Here is a 26,631-nt window from a genome sequence, read left to right on the forward strand (position 1 = left end):
ATTTTTGGTCAAGTGCAAATATCAGTATAAAAATGTGATTTTTTATTTTTTTTTAATTAGCTGTCTCTGGGTGATGTTTTAATCTCTTATTATCTGTGTGTGTTGCAGGCTTCCTCAGTACTGGTGACCAGGCTGCTAAAGGGAACTACGGGCTCCTGGACCAGATCCAGGCGTTAAGGTGGATCAGCGAGAACATCGGCTTCTTCGGAGGAGACTCCAACCGCATCACTGTGTTCGGTTCTGGCATTGGAGCTTCCTGCGTCAGCCTGCTCACCCTCTCCCACCACTCTGAAGGTACAGTAGAGCAGAGATGAGGGGGATGGGTGATACAGCTGTGGAGCTCACGCCTGCTGGTGTGTAGGCTGCTTGATTTCAGAAACTGGCGATGCAGCTAGAGAGTTATTGACTAATGTATTCTACTGTACTGCACAGCATAACGAATGCTTTAGGAGCAGGTGTTTGCATTTAAATTATTGTAATGTTCATTACCATCCGGAAATTGAAACTGCATGGCAGATTTCAAACCACATATGGGTCTTGATGTACTCTGCTGGTTTCCTCGTATCCCTCTCTGTCTGAAATAAACATGTAGCTATAATGTGTCTTTGTAAGCAAGATAAAAACAAAAGACATGGTGTACTAGGGAGAGCTTTTTAGTGGCATTCTAAATGACACACACTCTCTTTGTAAACATTGTTGTTTATCTGCTGGCTACCTTAGTGCTCCTTCGTGATGATTAACTGCCCTAGTTGGCCATGTCTTAAGTACTGAATGCAGCAAGCATGCACAGTGAACCTGGACATGCGATAAACATTCCTCATTCTCATTCTCCTCTAATGCATCATTGAATTACTCCATTGGTAAGTTCTTGCAGGAAGTGCTTTGGCTCAGGAGCTGGTCCTTTGCGCTCCATCCATGAATTGCAGCCTGCAGAGCCAAATTAACACAGCATCATCCTTAACCTGAAATTATTAGTCAGTCACGTATTTGTCCGTCCGTTTAAAAAGCTGGCTTGTTTGTTTAGCATTTAATTGATAGCGGTGTTGTGTACAATGTACATGACAGGCTATTAGGATATTGAGGTGTTGGTGTGTATAGCAATGTTTATGTTCTTCTACTTTGTTGATGTGGTGGTAATATTCCAAATGGAAAATCTTTACACTCAACCATGCTCACGAAGGCTGCTTGTTAACAAGCCACAAACATGCTGCTTTGGACATGCATGATTGGAAATGTAACACGGGGCTTTAACTCTACATTACATGTAAGTGAACTACATTAAAGAAATCACTCTTGCATGAGTTAAAGGATTGGTCTAAGGCAGTATTGTGGTCAGGAAGCTATTAAGTGGCACACTCCCAAACATCACACACACACACTAATGCCTAATTTATACTGCACCGCGGACATTTGAGCCGGGAGATGGGTTTTCCTGACAAGTACCTCACATCCTTTTACAACAACGACCTCTTTATTAATTCTAGGCCCAGGAGCCCCTCCTCATCATCCAACTCTTCCATCAATGTATTTACAGCCATGGAGTTGTGTTGGGCCAAACTTATATGGAACTATTGTGTCACGCCTGACAAAGGATTTGAAATAAAAAAAAAAATTACATGCTACATGCAATCCACCGCAGTATTATGTATGCCTGGCGTGCATGAGAGGTTTAAATCCGGAATTACATACAGACACACACATTTCATTTTCTTGTCACTAGGCAGAGTAGACGCTGTGTTCTTGGATTTTTGATTAGTAGGCCCACGTGCATTTGAAAGAGGTCATTTGAGCTGCTCTTCTTCAGGTCCCTAATACAGTGCCTGGGATTTGTGATCTGTTTTGCGTTCTCCAATTTGCATTAAAGTGTTACTAATTGCCTTGATTTCCTCCGATGAATGATGACTGCTTTTCGATTGAATTTTTACCATAAATGCCTTTTTTATTCATACTCCATAATGTTACGCTCCATGTAGCATGTTATTATACTGCCAGTGAAACCATCTCCTCTGCCTCCCAGTAAATTGGATATTACCGGGTCTGTTTTTTCCCGTGAATGGAAATGTATGCCCCACTGATGGGATAAAAAAAATATAAAAAAAAGCCACTAAAACTTGAGGGATTCTAGCAAATTGAAACAGGAAGCCTTCTATCACGCCGGGACTCTTGCTGCGAATGTTACCAATGGCAATCGGATTTCACACAGTCTCTCTCGGAGCACAGATTGTTGTAATTATATAAAGTTTAGGACTGGAGTGGGCTGCAGGATGTGACAGGAAATCCAAGTGAAGAAATGTCTTTTTGCACCTGCTTTCACAACCTCCGCTGTACTCTACCCCTCCTCTCTTCATCCTCCTCCTCCTCTCCTCATCCTCCTCCTCCTCTCCTATAGTCTTAAATGTTGAGCTGAAACCTGGTAGGACATTCTTGTTGCCAAGACAACGCAGTAAACAACAAAGGAATCAAAGTGTCTGGATCTGCTTAGTGGTGATCCTGGATGCAAAAATCTATAATCAAATGAATTATACACTGTGGCGTGAGCACACCTGGTTTCAGGTGGCTTCTAGTAAAGGATTTGTGTAATCATTTCCTATCTGTGTTAGCAGACCCAGGAAGAGAATCTTACATTCAGTTTTCTACTTTGCCCTCTGAATGGAAATTAAGTCAAGAAACAAGATTGTTCATCTCCTGATTTGGCTTGTCATTTCGACTTGCTCACGAATAAAAATTCATACTCTGCGCCTGGAAATAGAGGCAATGGTGTCACATTGAATGCGACGCGTTTGAATTCAGGAGTGGCATACGGTAGGATATGATAACATAGCATGGATAGGGTTCACATGCATCTCACACAAACATTTCTCTTCACCTGCTGCTCAGATGCGGGATAACGAGGCGCCGGCTAAAAAAGAAGTAAATCAGCGGGGTGACACACTGTTCTGGAGCTCCCTGGTGTGTCGGTGCATTTAATGACAGTATTCCCACTCTTACTGTACACAGTCTGTCATCACTGCCTACAATACATAGACTTTCTATCTAACAGAGACTCCTTTTATGCCTGTTGGTGGTAGAGTGACAACTTACTTCAGATGCTCCATGCTCCTCCTGAAGCCTATTTAATAAGCTGGATCCTCCTATATCATCCTAGCCCTTCGGCCTCTCTCTTTGATTGCCTGCTCCTCTGGCCTGGCCTTGGTGGCGTCTCCATGTGGGCGTGCCGAGGGCTCCAGTCACAGGGTACATCCATCACCTCCCCCCTCCTCTGGCCTGCGTGGAGGCTGGCTTGGACATACTCTCGTGAGGGCTGGATTTTAGACCCCGGTCTGTGCCCTGCCTCCTCCATCTAATCTCCTCCTCACTGCACCCATCTGTCTCCCTGCCTTCACACACAGTAAAAGCATGCAAGGGACACACGCTTTCTCTCCATGTGCCAGTGTTTCTCTCTCCCTCTCTGGGTTTCTGCTCCCTAGTCTGCAGCATGTGTGGTGTGTTGCTATTAATAAGATGGCTGCCTTGTCTGCTATGTGGCAAGCAATCTAGCCGCACATCTGAGACTTTGGAAGCAGAATGGTCATTAAAAACGCAGTCCCTCTCGGCAGGAGAGTGTTTTTGACCAGCTTATTAAATATAGCTCAACAGTTGTGTTCATCACAGATGGAAATCTCTGTCCCCATCTTCTTTTTCCCGGGCTTCAAACAGGAAACGGCTGAAGAAGTTCACAAGCAAGGACATTAGCCAGTTCCATGTATTATCTATCTGGCATCGCGCAGGCACTAATTGAACATGCAGATTTGGCTTTTTCCTTATCTCGTAATAATCATTATGATATAAAATGGAAGATAGTTTCTCTGCACTTGAGAAGAATACCAAGTAGCCAATGACTCAGAGGTAAAGCCTATATTTTGTATATATATATATATATATTTATCTGTATCTCTCTTGACAACCTACAGAAAGCCTACTGTCTATCTATGCACATGTTTTGGCGTTGTCCATGCATGTGCACACCTCTATTCACAGAGCTCTCATGAGGGAAGGGCTAGTTGTAGAGCTGCTGAAGGTCGTTCGGTTTCTTTTTTTTTCTTCTCTTCCTGTAAGCAATCAGGATAAAAGCTCCGCTTCTGAGGAAGTGCTCTCCTTTTAATGGAACGTCTTGGACATTAAAGACAGCTAGTGTGGAGGATCCTTCATGCCAATGTCAGCTTTCATTTTTATTAAGACTTCTGGGTTATTGAGGACCATAAATGTTCATGTTAAATGCTTGGCTTTTATTACAGCAGTGCAATGAGTACCAAGGCTTTTTAATGCAAGACCACCACCTAGCAAACACTGAAACCGCTTGAACCATGAGCATTAAGAGGGCAGTGTGACAGGTACTCAGTTTTCAGCTAAGGGTAAGAAGTTTTTGAATCCATTTAGAGTGAAGGATAGCAAAGAAGGTGATTAAGTGAAGGAATGCAACGTGGGATGTGTAGAAATCGAGGATCAGAGAGATTGAAAAACCAAAATGACGTGGCGGGACATTTTTCTCAAATCTGAAATATTAGCTTTATTAATGGCTGCTCTCCATAGTGAACTACTTGCTCCGGATTTTCGGACTAGAAATGTATGATTCATGCAGTCTTGGAAAGGATGTGACTTGGAAGTCATAGGAATTGATGTATTACTGTACAGTTTCCCTCTGCTGATTGGGTGAGAAACTAGCTTCTGTTAGAGTGACTTAAATGTGATGTTGTGATTACAGGGAGGCACAAACTGCCGTGTCCTTTATGATCAAGTATGGTCAAGTACTCTTATGTGCAGTCAGTGAATCATCTGAAGGCAAAATGGCTGGCATAGAAAAGCTTCAGAGCTTCAGAAATTTAGAATTGCCCGTATGAGAGGATTAGTTGGTTAAATAATAAAGCAGAGTTGATAAAGGATTATCCAATGGATACATTTAATTTGATGAAGACTTATTTAAATATAAACTGAACATTTATCTTGATTTGTGATATTCAACACCAATACATCAACATTTGTCACTGAGTTTGCGCTGGTCTGACGTTTTTGTAGTGGTCAGTGATCCCTTGTAAGCTACACACAAACATAATGTTTATAATATATGTGAAGAGCTGACATGTCTGGAGATGACACAATTAGTCGATTAGTCAGTTGGCTGAGAATAATCTGGAAACTACTTTAATGATCGATAAATGAACTGTTTCCAGAGCAACAAATGTGAATATTTGCTGGTTATCTTCCATGATGGGAACTCTAATATGTTGTCGTCTGTTGGTTGGACAGAACAAGCAATATGAATATGTCAACTTGGATTCAATTGCCAATTGAATCGATGATTAAAATAACTGTCGGCTTGTCACACTTTTTTATACACTCCACCTGACGGTGCATTATTCATTCATTCGTGACTATTTTGATAATTATATTTGAATTGCTCAATGTTTGGGGGTTAAATGGCTTTGTGTGTGACATCACAGAGAAGGTTGTGGAACAGACCTCTTTGTAAGGTGTTGTCTGGACCCTGTTGTTATTTCACTGCACAAATCAGTGCAAATGACAACTGTGCTGTTTCTGGCATGTATTTACCTCGTGGACCTATAGAGGAGCTAAGTAAGACTGACAACAATGTTTATTGGAACTCGAATCAATCTCCCTCTGTCAATCTTGCTGATACAGTGCTGCCGTTGTGGGATTCAGAGCCTGCATTGCCATGAGCACCTAACCTCTGCTCTGACAATCAGTTACCGTGTACATGCAGGCTCCTAGTTGTCCTGAGAGGGAACACTACAGACAAACGGTTGTAGTGAGGCTGCTGGGAATTGTGCGGATATGTTGAGCTTTGAGAACTTGTGTACTCATTCATTGCTGTATCTTGAGATATCGCCAGGTAATCCAAGGCTAATGTAAAATGCTGCTCCAAATTACCTTATCTTACGGAGTGGGTAAGGAGGCCAGCAGGCCATATAGATGAAGAATGTGTGAGTGTTACTCTACATCACCGCTTCAACCGTAATGTAACATCTGGCTATGACCTTTGAAAATAACAAGTGTGGGCTTCCTCTCTGAAACGAGACCCGTGGGAGCTTCTCCTTGTGGAATGGCCTACAGGGCTGCATACCCCCACTCCATAATGCCCCTGTGCTGAGCTCTCAACGTACAGATATGGAGGTGCGATCCATCCACATTCGGTGTCATCTTCATTTCTGTGGGCTCAGGCATCCTTGCAGCAGCCACCCATCTCCTGTAGAGTTTCAGCATCAAATAATGGTGCCTTGCAAGAGCTGGAATGTGAATTGCAGTCACCGGGAAAGATAGCTGCGCAACCACATCCCTAGGATGTTATTCATACACGTTTCAGCTGCCATTGTTGTGCAAATGCCTAGTGCTTAAGAAAAACCAGGGACAATTGTCGAAGTTGAATAGACCCTATTTCTGAGATGTCAAAGGCATTCAGCAACTCAACACTGTAAAGTTACATGGGTGTTTGGGGCAACAGAATGCCTCCATCTCGAGGTTTGATTTGGCTGTTTGCTGAAGGGTGTCTGTGCATCTCAGGGTGTGAAAAAGGCCTATGCGAGATGAGAGAATGGGGACGCGCCTTGTCAGGTGCCGTATTCTTCCACCTCGATTGACAAGAGCGATAATTAAACCAGGGGGATGCCATCTCTGCGGAGCAAGAATGCTTGTATTTATTTACGCTGACTATTCAGCTTTGTTGTCTGCCATATAGTGTGGCCGTCATTGTGTGGAAAAAGCAAACTGATTTTAACAAGTGGCCTATGTGTCACTCTTTGAAACAGCAGTGTCTTTGACTTTGTACAGCAGAGAAAAAATGCTTTATATTAAAGATGGAGAATTACTCACCAACTAAAAAGCATTACTCCCTTTTGGGCACGTAAAAAATTGGAAACGGCCTAATTCAAGCAGCAAATAGCATTTTTTTTCTCCTCCCTACTCACGGTTGCAAAAAGAAAAGTTGCATTGAGCAGAAGAAAAAAAAAAGGGGCCCTGCAGAGTAATGTGGGGTGGGAGGGGTGTTATTGGGGTAAAGATGACTCCACTGAGGTCAGATAGCCAGTTTGAGGTAACACATTTTAGAAAATAATATCCAGTTGGGCTGTCCATCAGAGTGAGGCAGCTTTACCTATCCCTTGCCAGAAGAGAGCAGAGGAATGAAGAATTGACAAATGGCCTGAAAACGGTGGAGGCAGTTCATTCAGGTAGTCCAGCCATCAGTCTGTCTCTGCTTGCAGCAGGTAGTTGAGCCTATAAAGCATGGAGTTATAGGTGTTAAAGAGCCGAGCAGCAGGTCAGAGAAAGAAGCAGGGGATAATTGAGTACTTTAGTAAATCCGTGCCTCCATCAACCGAGGTAATATCTCAGAGCATTGCATATACCTGCAGCCCCAGATCCACGGCCGTACGGATGGGCTTCGGCAGCTTGAGCGACATGTAGCACACATGGGCTGCCTCAGCAATATTCTCCAAGACAATACAATGAGAACCATCTGGTGATGTATCGCTGAGATTGCTTTTGGAATCTAATCGCAGCTGATGAACGAGGCGACTACAGAATATGTCATCTGTTGATGACCTGCAATCCCCAGTGAAGACGCTGGCAAGTCATTAGTTCAGGTAGATGCCATCTATGAATCATTCTTGATAAATCATTGTCAAGGGCGCATTCATACACCTCCTAATGGACAGTGACAGTAGGATGCTGGGGGGGAAACGGTGGCTGCAGCTCCTGGCTAGCTGGCGTTCTTTGATCCTGTTAGGCTTTAGATCAATTAAACCAATAGCTGCATCATATTGCTCCCAGACTGTCTCGTCTGTTTCCTCTCTTGATTGGTCTAATGACTTGATGGAGGTTTCTGTCTATCTGCCTGTCTATCCATTTCCCTGCTACCTTGACTCCACTGCCTTAATCTTCCTTAGCTCCTTTTCCCTGTTGCTCATAGCAGTTTCTTTCTTTTTTTTCCAGTACTCACCCTCCCCCATGTCTCTCTTTCGTCTTCTCACCATGTCTCCCTCTCTCTGCCTCAGTCTTTCTCTCTCTGGCACCAGTGTAAAGCATCCATTATAGAGTGATGCATGGGTGTCTGTGTGAGTGGGAGAGAGGGACTTGGCACTCCTCCTGCCCCACCTGCAGAGGAAGCACTGACAGCTGAACATTGGGGGCTCATCTCTCCCCCTCCTCCTCCGCCCATCTCCACATCTCTACTGACCTCCCTCCTCCTCTCACACCTTCTCCATCTCCCTCTCTTTCTCACCCTCCCTTTATTCCCTGTTGTTCCACACATATTGGCCCAATTTTTGCCACCACTCACTAGTTTCCCTTTCGCTATTTTCACATTTCATCATGTCTATCCATCTTTTCTTTTGCACCATCTTCTTCACTGCACATTTTTATGTTACGCCTTTTTTTTTTTACCCGCGATTAAGTGTTTATTCATTAAGCATTCCGCACTAGGAAACACAGCCAGCTAGATGTGTTGTTAAATAGACTGTTTCCCTGTTTGTCTGCCAGATGAACAACTACAGTGTAATTAGCTGAACTTTGCCCTTTAGTGATGACCACGAGCACTCTGTGTTTTCTTGTTGTTGCTGACAGCTCACCTCTGCGGCAAGCCAGGTCAGTCGTTCACTTTCCGTACATCTGTTTATCCGTGCTGAGAGAAAAGCCTCTGCATGAATAACAGAAAGAGAGCTGCTATGAAGCCACGCCACACACCATCTCATCATCAATTTCACAGGTTTGCATAACATGTGATTTATAGACATCTTCTGCAGCGGGAAGGGAGCATTACCGGGTGTTTTAAACTGTTTCGGGTGGTGTTTTGGAAACTTCAGAATTATTTTTGAAATAGGAAATGTATGAAGTTGTGCTCACCTAATTCTGGTATAACCACTTCATCTGCATCCGAGAGGAAAAAATACTTACTGCATGATTATAGGCATCCAGGAATATATCATTCTGTTTACACAGAGTCTGCTTGCTACAGTCTGCGCTTACAGACAGAATGATATGGAAAGAAAATTGTTTTTTCAATGTGTGATAAGAAATGTCGCATAGGAAAAACATCAGTCCAATTACTTTGCTGTATGGACTAAGCTGGTGTGATATGCTTGGTGAGAGCCTATAACAATGTGATATAGAGAATAAAATTCATGTATGCCATCTGGATCCCTCTCAGTGACATAATGTGCGCTAAGTGCACACTTTAACTGTCCGCTACCTGTGTGTGTGTGTGTGTGTCTGCGTGTGTGTGTGTGTGTGTGTGTGTGTGTGTGTGTGTGCGCACATGCAGTCACAAGCTGTAGCCTGCCTACCAAGACGTTCAGTTCTGGGCAGTGCAAATGCATTAGCCTTAGCTGTGAAATTTGCATAGTCTGAGCACAATTAAATCCCCAATGAGAGGAACTTCAGCAAACATGCTGACGAGCAGAAACCTCTACTATAAAGGGCCAACATTGTGCAACCTGACAAAAAGACTAAATCTTTAGCTTTCAGGGCCGCAAGGCTGTAATAGATTTTTAGCTTAGAGAGGTAACATACACTATAGATCCTTTTTCAGTGGTAAAAGGGAGTTACTCGCCAATGCGACTGCAACTGTCAAAGAAAAATATTGCACAAGTGCTATTTCACAACTTGCAGATAATTTCCTTCTCCTGGATAGGAAACTCAACGTCAATTACGGTGCTCATATTACGTTAATACCTGGACAGAGAGGCTACCTGAAAAGACATACAGTATATGCAGTTTGACAGTCTGAAAATAGCATTTTACAAATTAAGTATTATGCAAGGGTTCCTGCATGCTCTTAACAAACTCACTTGCACAGCCGATCACGTGTGACAGCAAATCATTCACATGTTTTCCACAACTAGCTAGATTGAAGGTGGGGTGAGAAGCTGCCTGACATAGAAAGGCATTGGGTTCTAAACAGGAAAAGTAATGAACATGAGCAGCTCTGGGATTCCTTTTGGAGAGATTTGTGTACTGTGTTTCCTAGTCAGATAGAAATCTCACTATCTTCTGCCTGCAAAGAAATGTCCCAAAATGCCGAGCTGTTGTAGCATTAACTATATACAAACTTAACTGTAGCTCTAAGGTTCTTGGCTATCCTTGCAACAGCTTAACAGAAAAGGCCTTCAAGGGCACCTTACAGCCCTCAGGTGTAGGATGTGAAAATGTCTAATTTTGGTAACTGCAGAATCCTATCTGAAGACACCAAGGCCGCAACACTGAGGTCACGTCATTGTGGGGTTTTTTTTGGTATCTCATTCTATAGTAAAAAAATGTGATGGCTATTGTATAAGCTTATTCTAATAAAAGAAAGAAATAATTAATTGATTCAGTATCTCTCCACCAGAATTGTATTTTTTGCAGCATGGAGAGGATTTTCAAACAATATTTAGACCTTCATGTTGAGAGATGAAATCGCAACGCTTTGTTTTTTGGGTCCATCATTTCCGAGGCAGTTTCCTGGAAAGAATTATGTAATTTGGGGCCAATTATAAGCAAGAGAGAGATCGTTATTTTAGGCAGTTAGAGTTTAGTTGGTTTAGTTTAAGCAGCTGTTGATTTGCAGAATAATTCCTTTATAATAACTTCTCCAGTTCAATAATAAAAATGCAAAAAAAATTGACAATGATTGTCTCATTTTTCAACAAACAAAAACATATAGCATCAAAATGTATTTTTAAGTTGCTGTAATCAATACATACATCTACACAACTGTTTTTTTATTGGTCAGATTTCATGAAGGTGTTTTCGTCCCATATGATTTCAGTAGAAACACAATAGTAGGCATACAAACAGCAATCAAGCAACCAGAAAAATATAGTGTTACCTAAAAAAATGTATTATGCAGCCTGAAGGCTTTTATTGTGAAGCAGCTGCAGGAAGTGCTGAGGAAGTGTTTGCTGACAAAGCGCAGCAATGAAGTGGATCAGAAACCAGTGAGGCTGCTATCTGTTAGATGAAAGGTACCAACAGGAATGTAGGAGTAAAGCAAAACTCCCAGTGCGACTCTTAAGATATCCATGAGCTAACAAATGCAGATTAAAGCAAACACTAAAAGGAAAGCGCTTCCTCAAAGCTGTTCATGATGAGCAGTTTAGTATTCAACACAGTGGCAGGCGTAGCTGTGTGAAGAATGAACAAAAAAAAAAATGAAGTTGACTACTGGAAACTCTGCCTATTTTCACACCTAAGCACACCTTGCTAATTGCTGCAAAAATATAGATGTAGACTTTCAGAAGCAGAAGCTCTGATGCAGTCTCACGTTCAGAACAGCTCTTCATTCAAAGCATGCAGCAGCCCTGACAGCTGAAGTGGCTGCTGAACTGTGGCATAAAGAAAACCTGCAAAGTTAACGCATGTATCATTTGAAGGTGACCTGAGCCCCCGTCAGAAAATCACTCCTTTGACAGACTCGACGTTTAACTAAAACAAATGCGGCTTTTTGATAATGCTGTATCAAATTCATCAAATGAAAAATAGGCAACGCTGCTGAAACATTTCTCCTTGTTTAAGTGAAGGCTGTTTGGAGAGCATGCATCCTCCGCAGTATTTCAGATGTTGACATACCCATATGGCATGCCACTAATCTTGATCGATGCCCACCACTGCGAACACTTCTTGCACTGTAGAGGATAATGAAGTGTAGCAATGCAACATTTCAAAAAAATCGTCACAGTGATCTGTTTATCATCCATTATGAAAGGCATCATGGCCTCTGCTGTTTTGCACTCGGAAAAAAACAATGCAAAAGAGTGTTTAATCTCCAAACACAGAGCGCTCATAAAAATGTCTTCGCTGCCCAATGTGCTATTCTTAGGGTTCCCCTTAGAGCCACTATCTAATTGGAGCCTTGGTTGTCCTATCGGTGAAGCTATCCTCCACACAGACTTTTTTATGAGGCCTGTGAGTGACTCAGATTCCCTGTCTGGGTGTCTGTGGCAGTTCTACCGCACGTCCCGGGACTCCTGCTCATCGGTGAAGGCTTCATTAGCCGGGGATGGGAGGTGGCAGCAGAGAGAGAACAGCTGTTTAGCTAACCACTTGCATTGTTAGCCAGCCTTCTCCGTATGCCTAACTGCCTAAATCCGTCCCCTAGCTGCTAATAGAATGCTCATTAGGAGAGGGGAGGGAGACTCAATGGGAAACAGCGCCACTCTGCTGCAGCCCTACCAGCTTCCACAACTCCTCCTCTCCCTCTGGTCTCTATTAAAGCATTGTATAAAATAAACCCTCCCTCTGTGAATATGGTGCCTATCCAACCCACCATTACCTCTCACCCTGACCTCCTGGGAAAGACATGGGGTGTATGGATACCTGGGTTCTCCTCTGAGACAACTGCCAGCCTCTGTGATTCCAAAACATGGTAGATACAAGATTAAAAAATCCCAGAGGAAAGTCGGATGACACCTCCTGCTTCAAACCCTGAGGACAGAAGGGGTTAGTTTGGTGTGTAGGTTTTCTTTTTTCTTTTTGCAAATTTCCCCAAGCGGTACGGTTTTAAATTATTCAAACACTGTAGATTGTGCCGCCGTAATTTGTCAGGAACCCAAAAGCACCAGTCTATTTCTCCGTGTCAAAACCGATGAAGCTGGGGAGGAGGAGGGAAAGCTGCAACATCAGAGCTGGCACTGTGAATATCTGATGGTGTTCATGGGAACAGCTACAGATCAGAGCCAGAAACACTGCACCCCCTGTCACAGCCAAAACACATCCCTGGCTGAAAGAGGGTGGCCCATGTTTGATTAAAATTGAAACAGGAAAACATGTTACCATGGAGGTACTTCATTGAATAAACACAAGCCATTCGCTAACATTCCCCGTGCAGAAATGCAGGCAAACAAAGTGCAAAGCGACATAGGGAGGGGGACAATGTGTGGTAGAACTGATATGCTCCAAGCTATTTACAGTAAATGACAGCATCTGTAGATTCTGCTGTCATGTGGAAATGTACTAGGGGAATAGTGTACACAGAATACCAAATATTCTCACCTGTGATTGACAATACCATATTGGCCAAATGTAGGACGACCATGATAATGAGACAATGCTCCCTTTTGACTGTTTGTTGATAAATACTTTTTCGTAAGACAAGAAGCACTCTGAATGAGACTAGGTGAGCAGATTTATATCTTTAATCTTTTAAATTAAGGTTGGTTAATGATTAGACGAACTGTCAGAGATTCCATACTGTTATTTGACGATTGTGGGCAACGTTGGAAATCAATCAGCAGGAATGTTTTCTGTCAAACTGGATTTTTATTCATAATTTTGCCTCAAATGTGATGACGTGCTGGTACAGGTATTTATTTCGCTACATTTGCCTACAGACATTCCTGTCTGGCTATTTCACTCCAAAACACTTTCTTAATAGATTTTTCCTCATACTACATCACAATAAAAATCAATATGACAGTTTAAAATGACATAAACAGTGATATTGGATTTCATCCATATGGCCCTGTTTCAAATACATTTTCACATTTGAATAAAATTAAAATATAGTATACCTACAAAAATACATTAAAATAAGGTGATTATATATTTGATTAAACACCGTTATCATGAAAAACAATATCACAGTTGGTATTGACAAAACAATCCCAACTCTAGGTCCACTAACTAGCTTTTTCCTGGAACTCAAAAGCCATTTCTCACCAGTGCGATGCAAAAATGGGGTGTGTTAATTCAGAAAATAAATACTCTCCAAAAAATGTAATGACATCAGTTGGAAGAAAAGATTTTATTTGTCAAAATGATAAGGAAATCCGCTGATTTCGAGGTCCTTCCGATTATTTTTTCTTGTCCAAGTCTCAATTGTCCCATAGGGGTTTTGTAAGCATTCATAATAAACCACAAAATTTATTTTACAAATAGAATTTTTTGGATGAAATCTGTGCTTGTTGTGAAACGGTTTTAAAACTTTTTTATCCACAGATGGAGTTCAATCTGTTTTTACGGAGATGGATCCGTTGACATGAGAACTTTGTACCTGTTCAATTTGCATCCATAGCCCTTTAAGGACTACTTGCCCATCCATGGATGAAGACCCTGTAATTTGGTTGAAAGCACCTGAAAAAGCAACTTAGTGGACATTGAGGTGGGATTGTTTTGTCAGATTTTTATTTCCTATTAGAGTAATAGTATCCTTAATTTAATTATGTGTTTATTAACTGTCATCAGTGCTCAGTTAATGGAGTTTATTCAGATATGTTCCTCTCTAACTAATGCTTTCCTTTTCTCCACCAATGAGACGAAGGGAGAGACACAGATGGACATCAGTTTTTCTGAAAAAACAAACATTGTCTTATATTTAGGCCAGTATGCTAATAGAAAATCAACATGATACCACTCCAATTCCACTTGTACGTCATTCAATTCGTTGTTGTCAATTATTTCATATTGAAAAGATGTCAAACTAAAAGAGATCTGTAAGCATTAGTATAAACAGAGTTCACACTGTAATCAAATAGATCAATACATTTTCATTAGAACTGAAATAAAATGTGTGAACATCTCTGTTCTAGATCCTTGTTACATGAAAATAAACAACCTACGATATGCCTTTTTCAGAGCAGACATTTTGACGTGTCATAGTTGGAAAAGCCCAGATGTTACCAATAATATTAACGATGGCTCCGTTCTATTTAAGTGTCCCATTAAGTTGTGGCAATAAGCCAGCATGACAATAGGACCCTGAAACCAAAGCAGCCAAATGGAATTCAGTCACCATTAACTTTATTATTTACACCTGTGATTTTCCTCCTGTTTCATGACAATGTGTCCTCTATAAAAAACAGCCTGTTGCAATAAATTGTCAAAACACATAGAGAACATGTCAGTACCCCAACCAATATGCCCTAAATACCTATAACAGGAAATAAGAATAGCAATCATAATAGCAATCAGATCATGTGAAACATTTTAAAGTAATTACATTTAAAGTAACATAAATCAATGTACAAAATAATAATAATATTTATACTTTAAAACCCAAAGTGAGCTCCTGCTGTTTGATGTATGGATTAATATTTCCCTCATGATACAGACCAGACCTGTGTGTCATTTATTTATGTGGTGATGGAAGCTGACAATGACACATTCCATAGTAATGGCAATAGGCTTACCAATGCCACTCTGAATGTGTGCTGGAAAAGAATGTCTGTGGGTGAGATATGTGTCAAGTGTTGTGACGTTAGTTGCTGTTGAATATGTGTTCGCTTGACATTGAGAAAGTGGAGCGTGCCAGCATGCAGCCTAACTGATAGACGAGCACACTCAGTCTCTCATACACACACACACACACACACACACACATAACTCATCTCCACAGACTCACATCAATACTGCACAAACATGTACGTACTTGCGCAAACACTTCTATACACTGGCTCAGCTCTGCACACAAGCAAACACGCACACACACACACACACACACACACACACACACAGAGTCCATGTGTACATGTAAGTCCACGTACTCTCCCACTCCAGGGGAATTCATGTGGCTACAGCTGTGTGCCTACTGGCACTGGCAGCAAGAGACACAACAAAGAGAAGAGAATATAGAGAGAGATATGGAAATCGACATATTGCAGTGAAAGGCATGTTACCATGGAAAAGAGGACAAAAACATCAGAAAGGAACTTGTGCACTCTCTTGCACGATTGTGATTCTTTTTTTTGCTCTTTTTTCTTTTTTTTTCTCTCTTCTGCTGCCTAAAGCCTGGTTTGAATGTAAAAGACTGATAATCTGAAGTGTGACCGTTGAGGCGGAAAGGCAACTATTGAATGCTTTTCTTACCTCTGCGAGGCGATCGCACGGCTCCACGAGCAACGCACAAAGTTCACCAGAATGGCGGACGTGTGTGAACGCACAAGGACCCACACAACGTGAGCTAACAGAAGGACGCTAGCTAGCATGGGCAGTATGTTAACACACAAATAAATAACTACAAATAAATAGGGAATGAGGCTGCCGGGACGGGGTCACCGCAGCGCAGCTCACAGCTCTCTGCCCTTGTGCCAGGATCTCGGCCATGTCACTCTGCGTTTTCCTCCCTGCGCCACCACTCCTCTGTAAGCAACCAACATCATTGTGTATTGAGATGGTGAAGAAACTGTCCACCACTACCTATTTGGCCTTTTCAGAGCTTGACAGAAAGGGCCAGAGGTAAAAAAAAAAATAAAATACACTGCATTCTGTGCTGCCAAAATTGAAAATTGCTGGAGTGCTGCTGTGAAAGGGGAATGTATATAGGCCTTGTTATTAGGCCGGCTGGTCTGAAATGAGTTTGACACAGCGCCAGACATTGAGATGTTTTCTGTCACTTCGGGAGGTTTTTTTGTGTGTAATCTAAAATTCAATATGATACATTAGTGTCCCAAATGAGTCTGTGCAATAGATATTAATTACTTGTCCATTACGGTTTGTGACACTATCAATCTGTTATCAGCTGGCTACCCCAATGACTGAAATTAACTGTCACTTCTCAATATCAGCCAAGTCATCTTCGTGCTTTATTGCCTTCATTACAATATTCATTTCTTAAATGGTATCCTCATGAGGTCGGACGGTGTTGGTATCAAACACCTTACAAGGAACAAGAATGTGTTGTGGCGTTGAGGAAATAATGGGAGTGCAGCCATATCGTGATTTCCTGAGGTCCATGTATATTTGATAGGGCCTGCCAGATGTGGCCTTGGATATGTGGATGTGTATCAGCAAGCAATCTCTCTCTCTCTCTGAGCTCACAGAAATTAGATTTCATCTCAGGCCCCAGATCTAATACACAGACTTATATTTACTCACAGTTGCAGAGCGTCATAAGCCAATATGACCCTATAGAGGGGTGGCGGAGCTGCACAAAATACAGTTAAATGAAAATGCTTTGAGCAAACTGTTCCGAAAGCCATCGAAGCTTCTTAGCCATGAACTAGCTCAGAATGTAGTTCCTCCACTGCACGGGCTTGAACTGCCAAAAGCCCTTTAACAAACAAAACATCATTTTAGGTTTTGCCATCGTCTTAGATTAAAAAATAATCAAATTGTTGTTGAATAGGTCTGACAAATATACTTCAGGAGGAAAATAGTTGTCTTAAATGTCCATTGATGAATCTGTGGTATATCATATATAGAAACATGTTGGTGTTAAGACGTTTAATTCAACCAAATCACACTCTGAAATCATTTCAGAGCCTCGGGTATTGAGCTCGAGAACAGCGCATATTGGATATGAAATGGTTGCATGAGTCATCCAATGCATTCAAATGCCTGTGTCTTCCTCACAATGAATGCAAAGTCACAGTTAGCATGCGGAGTGCCATTTTCTTATGCAGAGAGCCTTTGCCTGCTGTGAATACTCCACTGGGACAATAGCACCCACTAAGGAATTTTGAGTCTTCTCGCTTTTTTCTTTTTTAACTTTCTCCTCCTCTCTTATCCTCCCATGACCTCCCCTTTTTTTTCCTCCCTCCTCTCTGTCAGTGACACATTGAGAATAGATGTGTGCAGCCTAGTTCATCCATACGACTGTCTGTTTGTCTTGCTAAGATGTATTTTCTAGTTTGTAGCGCAGATAAATGTGTAGTCAGCAGGCTTTTGTTCAGAGGAGGCAGAAATGAAGGATCTCAGACTGATGAACACTTTGGTCAACACATTTTTCGTCTTTATTGCTAAAGTCAACATCTCAGCAGGCCAGTGTATTCCCTAATCAAAATAAAAAACATTTCAACAAATTGATTTAGATTAGTTTTGCAGCAGATCGATGCTCAGTGGCCGAATACTGAGTTCAGATAGGCTGCACAAATAGCTCCTAATTGTTGGGATTTCCAGTTGACTTGATTTGTTCAAGTAGAATTACTGGGAGCTGCTGCTGCCAATGGACATACAGTATGACATGTCATAACCCAATTGTCTCAATGTCCACTTACAGTAAATGGCTATGGTGACTAAAGCTTCTGCCACAGTAATTGACTCAATGGGAGTTTACAGTATGAAGAATGAGGCAGGGGAGGCAGACATAGTGCTCTCCAGGGATGGGCTGTTGTGACAGTGCTGCTATCCCTCAACTGTGTTTCTTTCAGCACACAGAATACAGGCCACTCATACACACAAGCAGAAGCACGCACACACACACACACGCTCAATAAAGGCACAAACGCAGCAGCCTTCCGCTGAGCAGGTAATTCCACAGTCAGGTGCTGGGATCACATTCGGAGCACCGTCCCATCCCAGGCCTGAGCTTAGCTCTCAATCTTTAATGCGTGCCCAAGAATGAGGGCGAGGCGAGGGCGACACGTATCCATCCTATTTTGGTCCGCTGTTTGCATGGTGTGCCGCCTTGAATTAGACCGAGCTTGTGTGGCTTCTGGCTGCAGGGCTGCTGGCACAATGGGCAAGAGCAGGGAACAGTGGTGTCAGGCGCTGTGAGGGAGGAACACACAGAGTGTCATAGGCACAGCTAGAAGAATATGTTTACACTGTTGGAGCCCCGCGCCCGGCCTGGCACGTTCATGCTTCACACAATCAGCTCGGACGCTGCTGCTGATGTGACCACAGACCCTAATAGGCTTTGGTAACGGGGGGGGCTAATAGGAAGGGCGCTATATTTTCGAGTGGGGTGCAGGAATTACAGCACATCCAGGGGAGTACTCTTTTTGTTCCCCTAACGTCTCCTCTGGTTCTGCTTCATTAATGGTGGTTTAGATTAAAGGGGTTGCTGATGTTCTTGGTCAGAGAAAAAAGGTTGCTGCCTGCTAGGTGCTCTGTGTGTGGCGCCTAATGAGCTTCCTGAATTATATGAGCTTGTGCAGGTGTGTGTGTGTGTGTGTGTGTGTGTGTGTGTGTGTGTGTGTGTGTGTGTGTGTGTGTGTGTGTGTGTGTGTGCATGCATGCTGTTATTATTTATGTGGGTGGGTTGTATAATATACAGTACATTTATTACATGTTGGTATTTTCTGTGTAGCTACAGTAGAATTCAACTTCCCTCTAGAAACAGTCAGTATTTAGAGGATGCGCATGTGTAGCTAAGCCAAAATGTTCATGCTCTGCGTCTGCATGAACACCATGCACATTTAAATTCTTTGCCTTTGTATGTAAGCTACAATCAGATGTAAATTGAGAACATATCCTTTTCTGAACCAGACTCAAAGGCTTGTAAGCAAGTGATCTTCTGTATTGGAAGACTGTGAAAAGGGCCAGGGTAAGCAGTAAGCTTCCACCCACCTCCTACTTTTGGCTGGGATGTGTGTATCCATCTCAGTTTCACCTCCTGTACCCCTACAGCTCACAGCTAATCTGTTTCTGCAAGACTTAGGCACTTAGGCCGAGGTCTGTCTCTATTTCTCTCTCTCTCTCTCTCTCTCTCTCTCTCTCTCTCTTTCTCTGTCTCTCTCTCTTTCTCTCTCTCTCTCTCTGTCTCTCTCTCTTTCTCTCTCTCTCTCTCTCTCTCTCGCTCTCTCTCTCTCTCTTTATCTCTCTCTCTCTCTCTCTCTCTCTCTCTCTCTCTCTCTCTCTCTCTCTCTCCCCATCTCTCGCTCTCTGTCACTCTTTCTTTCCTTCTGAATTCCTCTGATTCCCCCCCAGGGGGGGTGTGTACACCCCTTGCGATAATTTGTCTGTCACAAATGCAACTGCGCCCTCTCCGTGGCTTTGCTTGGCCCAAAAATGAGTTTCAGCCATCCCATCTGGCTGTCACAGGCAAGATGTCGCCAAGAATAGAAGCTTCCCATCCTTCCACATTTCATGGCTGAATTGTCATATTTGTGTGTGACTTATATCTTTGACCCTCCTCTGCTAGACATATTTTACATCTGATTTGTACTTATGGAGCTTTGCTTCCTTGAAGTGAGTGCACTCTTTGTCTTTTGCTGTCACTGCTTGCTGCATATATAAACATGAACCAAGCGATGGAGCTGCTATACAATGCACATGGGGTGTAAAACATGGTGCATATATTTAGAAACAACAGGAGTCAGATGTTTGCATGGTTACTAAACAGCAGCCACAATCCTCCTATGAAAACCAGCTTCTCTGGGAGCTAAAGGCATTTCCTCTCAGCGCACTGATCTGCAATCTATTTGTGGACGCAGCAGGAGAAGAGAGAGGAAATCAGAAAACATCTTTAACAACTTGTCCCATCTAATGAGATTAGCCGAGCCGCTTACACAGTCATGACATGGAGATACACACAGATAACCCTGTAATAACTCATTATTCTTCCCATTTCCACATCGACAGCCTAGTCAAGGCTCGCTGACAGTGCGTGTTGTTGTGCGTACACAGCTATCAGGCCAATCTAGGCACTGCAGCAATGTGGAGTGAGCTCGATGTATGCTGCTGCGAATGCCACAGCACAAAGAGAGCTAGCAGTTGAAGGACACGGAGATAGCATTCTCTGCTTTTCAGAGGCTGCAGCATTAGTGACACATGCATGAGTGCAAATGGAAAAAATTCTCCATGCAGGCTCTCTGTTTCTCTTGGTTTGGCAGGGAGGCTGTGCGGGGAAGAGGAGGACAGAAATCAATTTGGTTTGTATATGTGCAGGCGTGAGTGGTCATGAGAATGCACAGATAACGTCCCCAAAAATACAGGAAACAGCTGAAGAATAGTAAATGCAGTAAAGGGCATTTTGTTGCCATGATTTACATGCACATATGATCGATAATGATAGAATATTGTTCAGTGATTTCCTCGTTCCCTTGTTGAAACTTTTCCATCTTGTAGTTTTTCCTCTAACAATGTTTTCTATTTATAGATGTGGCGTGACTTGTATGTCTTGTATGCTGAATATACTGCATGACTCTATCAGTCATCAAATGTCAACTAAAGAAAGGACAGCCTGCTAGCACCCTGCAATTGAACACACTTTACCAGCAAATTACTTACAGTACAGTAAAAGCTGCCCTTACTTTAATTTAAGTGTCATAAGACGTTTTTTTCGCTGGCAGTAAGTGAATGGGTTCATGCCTATTCACGCTTATGAATAAGTCTGTGGGCACCATAACTGGATCACATAGGATTTTCAAATAACTTGCATTGTTATCCTACGAAGAGTACCAGATCCAATTTGGCATATTTGGACAATATAACACAGAAGGACCAAAAGGAACGACGACATGCACTAATCTGAAATGTCCCGATGCAGATAAAGATAGAAATAGGTAAACAAGGTTTACCTATCTTTATCTATCTACGTCAATTTCTAGGCTGAAAATACATTCTGAGAATTAGTCTACAAATGCTGTTCGACGCAGGTGTGGTGTGCATGCCTGTGATTAGCAGCCAGATTGATGAGGTCAAGGAGGAGCAGTAGCCCTTGTTATGCTGTGCGTGCAGACCGAAGGAGGCCGGCGTGTGCGCGATGATGACGCCTGGAGTGTGTGGTATTGACCAGTGGATGTCATGTCGTGATTAGTAGGAGATATCACACTCGCTGGGCTCAGATACACATCGATCCTGCAACCTGGGTACAGCCTGTCAGTGGGGTCATTTTTATCCTCCTCTCCTCTCCTCCCCTTTTGCCTCCTGCTATTTTCCATTTTCTATCCTCTCCCGTACTCACACCTTCATCTCTTCCTCTCCCATCCCATCCTTTCTTTGTCTTTTATTCCCTCTCTCATCTGTCTCTCCTCTGTTCTGCTTTCCCATTCCCTCCCTCTTCCCTCCATCCACCCCCATGGATCAAACTCTTTATCTGGCCTAAGCCACAGCCTGTAGGCAAGCAGGCAGTCTCTACAGAGGCTGGAGCAGAAGACCAACAGCTTCAAACAACATTATATAGGGCTGGCATGAAGCATGTCTCACACTGATGGATGAAAACACTGGCCCCTCAGACACTCTATATGGACATGATGAAACATGAGCGGGACAGTCCTTCTGTTTCGAAGCCCACTGCTCCTCACTTGTATGTTGCTTCAACACCTCCCGTGGATGGAAGACAGACTTGAGTTTTGTAGGAATTAGACAACAGTTCGCTTTTGTGCTCTGATCCATGCAAAACAAAACAAATCAGTTTCTGGGATGAAGATGCATTTTCTCTGGCAGCTATCCTTTTGGATCATTTGTTATGAAATCAGTCCAGTGGAAAACTGGTTCAGAGGAAACATGTGAAGCCAGGTAACAAGAACAGTCATAAAAGAGCAAGACAACAAATCCTGCACACGATGAATCACAAGTAATGAGTCCTATTTGGGCCGCTTTATGTCATTTTTCATTTTTAACGTTTAAGCAAACAAGTACAGCAAATAACAGCCTTGCTCGGATTAAAGCTCAACACACACACACACACACACACACACACACACACACACTGCCTGGATTCTTTTGTGCTTTAATTTACAGTATATGCCTGTAGCCCGAGGGAATCCAGGAAGTGTATTCAAAGGCACTACTGTCTCAGAAAGCAGAGCATTGCCCTTTTCCTGATTCCATCTGCGCGTTCGTTGGTTTTGAAGTCGACAAGTTCGATGTTGGGCGTACATTTTTATGAAACAGAAAAACAATGTAGGTGTTGTTTCAGGGCTGCCAGACCAATGTGAAATTATCCATGGACTAATGCATGATCACACCAGAGGCACTTGTGTTTAAGTGGATGCAGCCTGTGGTACTGTAGGCTGTAGTCATGGAGACAGCAGCTTTAACCCTGTGTTATGAGACTGCAAGTGGCCAAGGATGTATAATTAGGCTAAATTAATAAGTGTTCATCTCCCAGCTGGCTTTAAATATTCCAGGTGGGATTAAAGTACTTCATATATATATTTATCATTTAGATAAAAAACACTGTGGATTCAGTTAAGAAAGAATGGGAAAAACAGCACTCACAAAGAGATAATAAAGAAGAGTGAAATGAAGCAACAGAGGCAGAGCAACATTTATTGAGTGTGTCCAACTGAGTGCTAGCCTAGTTTGACTGTAGACGGAGAGAAATGTTTGCAACAGAGGGAGCTCTGCACAGTCCACGGGTCTGTGGAGATTTGCTTACAGTGAAGTGATGGTGGAGGTAAGATGGCTCAGAGGATTCAGGCTCCGCTGAATGCGAGCTTATGTCTAATAATCAGCAGGGAGGGACTCAGCATGGTCCCTCAGAAAAAGAGACACGGAGAGTGAGATGGAGAGAGACAGAAAAACAGAGCAGAGGAAGGATTGAAAGGCGAGTAAAAGGCATGTACAAGATCTAGTAGGAGTTGTAAGGGGGAAAAAAGAGAAAGACATGTCCCTGTGGCCACGTTATTTCTCTCTTGCGATGGCTTTTATGTGTCTGAGAAGAATTCCGATAAGATTTTGCTGCTTTGCATACTTTCTATCCCGTTACCTCTTAAAGTCATGTGGAATGCTGTTAAGAAAATGAATCACTGACCTATAAAATTAACCTTGACCGATCCAAGCTTTCAAGGTCATCTGATAGACATCTTTGTTAAGTAGTTTTGTTTTTAGTTTTTTTCATGTGAATGACATTGTTGAGGTTGTAGTAGGGTTTTTGAAGCATGTATTTTACAGTCACATTTATTTCCGGGCCAGACTGATAAAACTCACCGCTGATGCCTCGGTGATTTTTGCCAGCTGTTCCAGATTACAAAGTACAGTCATTTACGGCGCTTACTGGCATCATCACCAACAGAACATCCTTGTCCATTAACACGGACTGAACACTCACACATGCCCATAGTTGCCACATAATACATTAGCAGTGATCCAGCCACGTCATGTTACTCTCTCTCCACTGGTGCGGCATTAGCTTGTTTGTATCAGCAATTCATCCATATTGCTGTTGTCAAAACATGGCCTAAACTTGTGTTTGTTTGAGCGTGAGTGTGTTTGTGTGGATTGTGGCTCTCTAACCTATACGGTGGTCGTCATACCCTCAAGGTCAAGCTTTTTTTTCTTTCCCCTATCAGCTGTGAATTATCTCCGCAGGCAACTCGGCCAATCCAGGGCCTGAACTGCATGCCCATTTAACGGGTGTCTGGTGAGAGGGCAGCGCGGTCGAGGTCGGCAAACCGCAGCGCGGAGGCGGCTGCGGAGCAACGCGACAGCATTTTAGCAAGGATCCAATGAGTGATTACCTCGGAGCTCCGCTCATAATTCAGCGTGACCTCAATCTGCCAGCAACACTATGGTTTGATGGATCTGCTCGCAGTTTGGGTGTCTGGTTCTCGCATGTCAAACACAGGCAGATAATGATAGGGGGCTATCTGTTGCTTTTACAGAGTGAAACATGCAAGATATGAATGTGACACACATGTTGCGTCATGCCCTTTCTGTTTAATTTTTTTCGGGGAGTGAGTAGATACGGAATACAAAACAATGTCCCAAACGGTTAACCCCAATCATGATGATGCCTGTTGTCTGTCGGTCCATTCATCATCTCCGTGTCTTATCGATCAACGTCAGCATAAATACACGTGCATGCACACACGTGCACTCACAGACACACATGTACACCTCCCAGTGTGGATAATTAGTGGATTCCCTCAGTGGGTGAGAGAGCCTGCGCTCTTCTCTCCTCTCTCCTCTCTCCCTGACCTTCCCCCGTGAGCTTCCTACCACAGTGGGGCTCATCACACACAGCTCTAATGCATATTTATCAGTGCGGTGACAGCTCATGTGCACTGGATTTATATGTTTCTCGACAAACAATAGTAAAGCCTCAGTCATTCGTCCTCCCTTTCATCAACCAAAGCGGGAGATAAATCCAACGTTGTCAACCTGACGGCAGCCTCCTCAGCAGTCGGCCGTCTTTGGGTTCAGACAGACACCGGACCGAGGTCAGTTGCATTCAAGCCGCTTTCCTCAATTACGGCAAAGGGATTTGAGACGCGTATGTCTGTCAAAATCGCCTTGCCAATCACAGGAGCTGCTCTGCTGGCAAACGTTTTCCTAGAGCAACTTTCTGATCAAAGACATTTAGAAAGTGGCTCTGGCCTGTCTGTCGGCATTGGGATTCTGGATGGACTCCCTGCACCATGACTGGCTCTGTTTGCACAGCGCAATCTTGAGTTGAGATGTGAAGCGAGGCAATACCACTAAAGAGCGAGGGGAGGGGAGAGGAGGAGGAGAGGGGAGGGATTGCAGGATTAAGCCCCAGCCCCCCTCTCTGCCGCCGAGCGGCCATCTTTCATCTCGCGGCTGCCCCTCTAATGCTTTCAAGTGGGTGAAACCCTCAACATCTGTTTCTGCTCCCTGGGACACGGCACAGGCCACCGTCCTGCAGAGACGCACAACCACAGGACATCTCGAAGGTCAGCGTCCTGGCAAGGCCACAGAAAGATCTTCCAAGTAGAAAGATGCAGAAACACAAAAACAGACATTTCTTTCATTGCGGTTAAATCAAAAGCTTATATTAGGACATGTTGTGAAATCTTCACTGCCAACAGCTGCCGCATTCAGACCCAAACTCATTGTTCAAATACACAAATTGTGGCTTATACCAGTAAACACACTCACCACAGAAACATTTCACAGTTCACTCACCCAGACACATTAATTCTACTTACTACTTGCGAACAAATAAATGTAAATAGCTCTGTAAATAAACGCTTCATCTTCGCCAAGAAGAAATAAGCCCCCCGCCGCCTCTGATTAAGACTACCAAAGTGATATATCTGGCACTTAAGTCTGCTGTTTACCTCATAAACACAAAGACTTCAACACAGCCACCCACACTGATGCTGAAATATCACAAACCGAGTCTGCGTGCCTGTATATTTCTCTGCTAGTCTTTGTGGCTTAAATGTGTGATCTTCTATTGACTTTTTCTCTTTTTTTTGTAAATGTATGCGTGCCATTTCTGGAGCATTTCATCTGCTGTGGCTTTCAATATCATGAGTTCAGTGGTATTCCATGACTCTGGCAGTGAAACCGCCATGAGCAATAAAGCGGCATGGTGAAGTGGTCTCTGATTTTCTTTGAGATTGGTAAAACAGCACTCATGATTTTGAAAACCCTATCGGGAGGACGGATGAGTGGGGCTGTCAAACAGAGACTGCGAGGCATCGCCGACGATGTGGGGGAGGGCCCCGAGACAGAGAGGATGCCATGTCACCTTCACTCTACTGTCTGTAAGGAGGAAGGAGGAATGTTTTTCAAAGGGGAAGCAATTCAATTATTTCTAAGGAAATTATGTTTGTTGTTAGGGATCTGTTCCTTGTGGTGAAAAGTCATTGAAGATTTCCTTCATACTGCACTGCGACTAAAATGTAATTTAATTTGATTAGTAGATTAGTTTGCCTTCGTCTCTGAACCCCCTCCACCCCTGTTTAAAGCCCACCCACGCACAAACAACAAGCTCCTATGTAGGTTCACATAATGGATGGTCTGTTGACTCTTAGTGCAACATAAGTCTATTTATGTATATCAGAAGCAGGAAACTGTGGTTATTCTGCTCAGCTTCTTTCATCGTGTGCCACTATGTTGCATTGTATTGCCGGGTGAATGTGTGCAGCTCCATTCCTTTTGCATATGTAGGGAGTAGGAGTCTAGTTTTATTTATAGCAATCCACCCACAAACTGTAGAATTTAGTGATCTTTCAGGTAAAAATGACTTTTAACTTGCGCGAGGCATAACTGATGCAGAGGTACTGTGTGTGTATGTAATGACTGCAAAAG

At 43.0% G+C, this 26,631-nt stretch overlaps 1 protein-coding gene across 3 annotated transcripts in view; it reads left to right on the forward strand.

The window, feature by feature from the left end:
• The window catches only part of nlgn3a (neuroligin 3a), a 117,514-nt gene that overhangs the window by 78,408 nt on the left and 12,475 nt on the right, over positions 1 to 26,631 (forward strand). For all 3 annotated transcript variants that reach the window (XM_068714524.1, XM_068714525.1, XM_068714526.1), the window contains one exon: positions 109 to 294. In XM_068714524.1, the coding sequence (XP_068570625.1) occupies positions 109 to 294 (186 nt within the window). The remainder of the gene's footprint in view (positions 1 to 108; positions 295 to 26,631) is intronic.

Source organism: Cebidichthys violaceus, unplaced genomic scaffold, assembly GCF_023349555.1.
Source record: "Cebidichthys violaceus isolate CVI_PGR_0920_01 unplaced genomic scaffold, fCebVio1.0.p SCAF_2, whole genome shotgun sequence".
NCBI lineage: Eukaryota > Metazoa > Chordata > Actinopteri > Perciformes > Stichaeidae > Cebidichthys > Cebidichthys violaceus.